This window comes from Dromiciops gliroides, chromosome 6, assembly GCF_019393635.1.
Source record: "Dromiciops gliroides isolate mDroGli1 chromosome 6, mDroGli1.pri, whole genome shotgun sequence".
In the NCBI taxonomy this organism is placed as follows: Eukaryota; Metazoa; Chordata; class Mammalia; order Microbiotheria; family Microbiotheriidae; genus Dromiciops; species Dromiciops gliroides.
This window is the reverse complement of record NC_057866.1, coordinates 21,725,963-21,729,869: the sequence shown is the minus strand read 5'-3', so window position 1 is coordinate 21,729,869 and position 3,907 is coordinate 21,725,963. Positions and strand designations below refer to the sequence as shown.

The 3,907-nt window shown below is 34.8% G+C and overlaps 1 protein-coding gene across 1 annotated transcript; it reads left to right on the top strand.

The window, feature by feature from the left end:
- The first annotated feature begins 711 nt into the window (after positions 1 to 711).
- Positions 712 to 1,644, top strand: LOC122731935 (vomeronasal type-1 receptor 4-like). Its single transcript, XM_043972177.1, has one exon. The coding sequence runs from the start codon at positions 712 to 714 to the stop codon at positions 1,642 to 1,644; it is 933 nt and encodes a 310-aa protein (XP_043828112.1).
- Positions 1,645 to 3,907: the final 2,263 nt, after the last annotated feature.

The window sequence follows — 3,907 nt, the reverse complement described above, 5'->3', positions numbered from 1 at the left end:
GATGGGGTGTCTCCTTCTTGGCTTCCCCTAAGTGTGGGATTTTGTTGCTGAGATGCCCCAGGGGAAGGACCATATTGTTCTGTTATTTGGAAAGAAGGCCTCTCTGATGTCTTCTGCTGTGTGAGGGAACTTTCTTCTGGTTAAGCCCAAGGGTTGGGGGTTATGCAGGTAAGTGACCCATATATTCTGTCTTACTAAATGGTGGCAAGACCTGGCTGATGGTCCATGCAAGGTCTATGGCCAAAGGGGTGATGACTTTATGTGCTGCAAAATGCCGGGTTGCCTTGAGGATTGCTGCTTTCCAGGGGGGTAGGGACTCATTGTTGGATCCTTTTGAGGTTTTTTGTGAGTCTAATTGCTACTACAACTCTAGGACCTGGCTCCCTTGCCATTCCAGTGAGAAAAACCTTGCCTTCTGTGTTGGAAAGCTGCTTCCCAGCTTTAAGTATGTTCTGAAGCAGTTTTGATGTTTTTGGAGCAGAATTTGGGAAGGCTACAGGCCTAACTCCACCATCTTTTCAGTAGAAGATAATAATGCATTTTCTATAATTCTATATCTCCATAGCAACCATCATTTATAGAAGCTCATTCTCTTTGTCAGAAAATCATCAAATTTCATTTGCAATAACTGGTTTTATAACAGAACCTTTTCTTTTCCTTCCCAGGTCACTTTGGATCTGAATACCAATTTTCTGTCCAAAAAAAAAAAGAATGCAATCACATGAGGATATCCTCTGCATTTTCTACACTCTCCAGATAATAACTGGAATTGTTGGCAATCTTTTGCTCCTTTACCTGTATGGCTCCAATTTACTTACTAGTCAAAGGATGAGATCCATTGTTGTAATCTTCATTAATTTGTCTTTTTCCCACATTTTTTTGATCCTCTTCAAGGGAGTTATATTTACTGTCCAGATTTGCATCCAGACATTTGTCATGGGTGACACTGAGTGTAAAATAATACTTTATATGCAGAGAGTGTCCCGGGGTCTTTGCCTTTGCACTACCTGCCACCTGAGCATCTATCAAGCCATCACCATCAGTTCTGGCAGACCCCTATGGGCAGAGCTGAAAGCCAAAGCCCAAAAGTACATTGTTCCATCCTGTGCCTTCATATGGGTACTCAGTCTATTGATAGATGTGGATGTCCCTTGGTATGTGAATGCTCCTAGGAACAGCACAAATAGTAAGCTTCTGGAGAATGTAGGTCACTGCTCTTTAGATAGGCCTGCCATGGCTGCCTCAAAACTTGTAATCAGGAAGTTACTTTATGATGCAGTGTTTCTTGTAATCATGGCCATTACCAGTGGGTACATGGTGCTTATTTTGTACAGACATGACTGGCAAGTCCAACACATTCATACTACCAGCCTCAACCCCAATTCTTCCATAGAGACCAGGGCCACCAAAGTCATTCTCTTGCTCATGAGCCTCTTTATATGTTTTTATTCACTCAGTTCTTTCTTTAGTGTTTGGATGGAGAATTCTAAAGATAAAAACCAGTGGTTGATACATATGATTGGTTTTTTTAATTTGTGTTATCCAATATTCAGTCCCTTTGTTATCATAAGCAGTGACTCACAGATCCACATCTGTAGTAATCCTTTCAAAAAGATAAAAAAAATTCTCATCTCCACCCATTAATATTGGCATCGCTCATTAAACATGATTTAAAGCATAGAGTCATGTAATTTTAAAGATAAAAAGAGAAAAATTTCTGGAATCTCTTTTAGTCCAAATATTTTATTCTACAGAAGAGGACATGAGAAAAGGATCAAGTGTTCATAAATTAGAAAATTATTATTTTATTTTCTCAGAACTCAACTTTTTAATATTTTGCTTTTCTATCCATATCAACAACAGATTTGGTGACAAATAGAAAGGTTAGTAATCTTCACTGAAGTTTCTTAATAATTTCAAATTGTTGTTTCCTTCTTCATAGAAGAAATGTATCTTATTGATGACCAAGTATAATATGCTAATATATTTAAAAATTTTTTCTACCTTAATAGTATTTTATATTTCAATTACATGTAAATATAATTTTCAACATTCCTTCTTGTAAGATGTTTGTTTCAATTTTTTCTCCCTCTCTCCCTTCCTTTCCTCCTCCCTAAGACCACAAACAATCTGATTTAGGTTACCCAGGATAATCATGTTAAACATATTTCCACTTCAGTCATGCTGTGAAAGAATAAAATGGAATAATCATGGGAAAGAAAAAAAATGAAAATAATAAGCTTCACACTACATTCAGTATACATTGCTCTTTTCCTGCATGTGAAGAACATTTTTCATCCTGAGACTTTTAGAATTGCCTTAGACCATTGCATCACTGAAATGAGCTATGTCCATCATAGTTCATCACTGAACAGTATAGCTGTTATTGTGTACAATTACTCTTGGTTCTATTCACTTCACTCCACAACAATTCATGGAATTCTGGTTGTTTTTTTCCCCTGAAATTCACATGCTCAGAATCCCTTAAAGCATAATTGAATTTCATTACATGTTTATTCTGCATTTTATTCAGCCATTCCCATTTGATGGGCATCTCCTCAATTTCCAATTCTTTGCTACACACACAAAAATGTTATATTTTTACTCATTTAGATCCTTTTCAGTCTTCTCTGATCCCTTTGGAATACAGTCCTACTAGTGCTATTCCTGGGTCTATGGGTATACACAGTTTTATAGCTACTTAGTCAAAATTGCAAATTACTATCCAGAATGGTTGTATCAGTTCACAATTCCACCAATAAGGCATGGGCGTTTCAATTTCCCCACATCTTTTCTGACATTTATCATTTTCTTTTTCTGCCATATTAAACAATCTGATAGGTATGAGATGGTATCTCAGAGTTGTTTTGATTTCCATTTTTATAATAAAGAATGAGTTAGAGAATTTTTCATGTGACTATTGATAGCTTTAAATTCTTCACCTAATAACTGTCTATTCATGTCATTTGAACATTTATCAATTGGTGAATGACTAGTCTTCTTACAAAATTGACTCAGATCTCTCTATATTTTTTAAAAATATGACTTTATCATAAACAGTGGCTGTAAAAGTATTTCACATTTTTCTACTTTCTTTCTAATCTTAGTTACATTTGTTGTGTTTGTGGAAAAAACTTAATTTAATGTAATCAAAATTATCCATTTAGAATCTCATAATGCTTTCTTTTTTCTTTTCTTTTTCTTTAGAGTATTTAGAATTTTATTTTCCCCCAATTACATGTAAAACCAATTTTAATGTCCATTTTTAAAACTTTGCAAATACATTTCCTCCCTCCCCCCCCTTAAGAGCACAAGTAATTCAATATAAGTTATACATGTGTGGTCATACAAAACATTTCCACATTAGGCTGTAAAAGTAGACAGATTAAAAATATAAGAAACAAGACACTAAATATATGCCTCACTATGTATTCAGTCACCATCACTTCTTTCTCTGGATATAGATCACATTTTTATTTAAGTACTTCACAGTTGTCTTGGATCAATGCAGTACTCAGGATAGCCAAATCATTCACAGCTGATCATCTTACAGTATTGCTTTTACTATTTATACAGTACACATCACTTTTCATCAGCTCATGTAAGTCTTTTCAGGTTTTTCTGAGTGCATCTGCTTATCAATTCTTACAATACCATAGTGATCCTTCATAATCTCATCCTATAATTTGTTCAGCCATTGACCAAATGATGGACATTTCCTCTATTTTGAATTCTTTGCACCAGAAAAGGGTTTCCATAAATATTTTTGTACATATAGGTCCTTTAACTATTTGTGAAAATCAGAACATATACAAATATGAGTTAAAACACAACACAATCATAAAGAAAACTTTTTTTTTGAAAAAAGAAAACTTTCCAAATGTTCCCCTCTTTTTTTGAATATGCT

Bases quoted from the DNA above. Each gene is read 5' to 3' on its own strand.
- LOC122731935 (XM_043972177.1), top strand. From the start codon at position 712: ATGCAATCACATGAGGATATCCTCTGCATTTTCTACACTCTCCAGATA.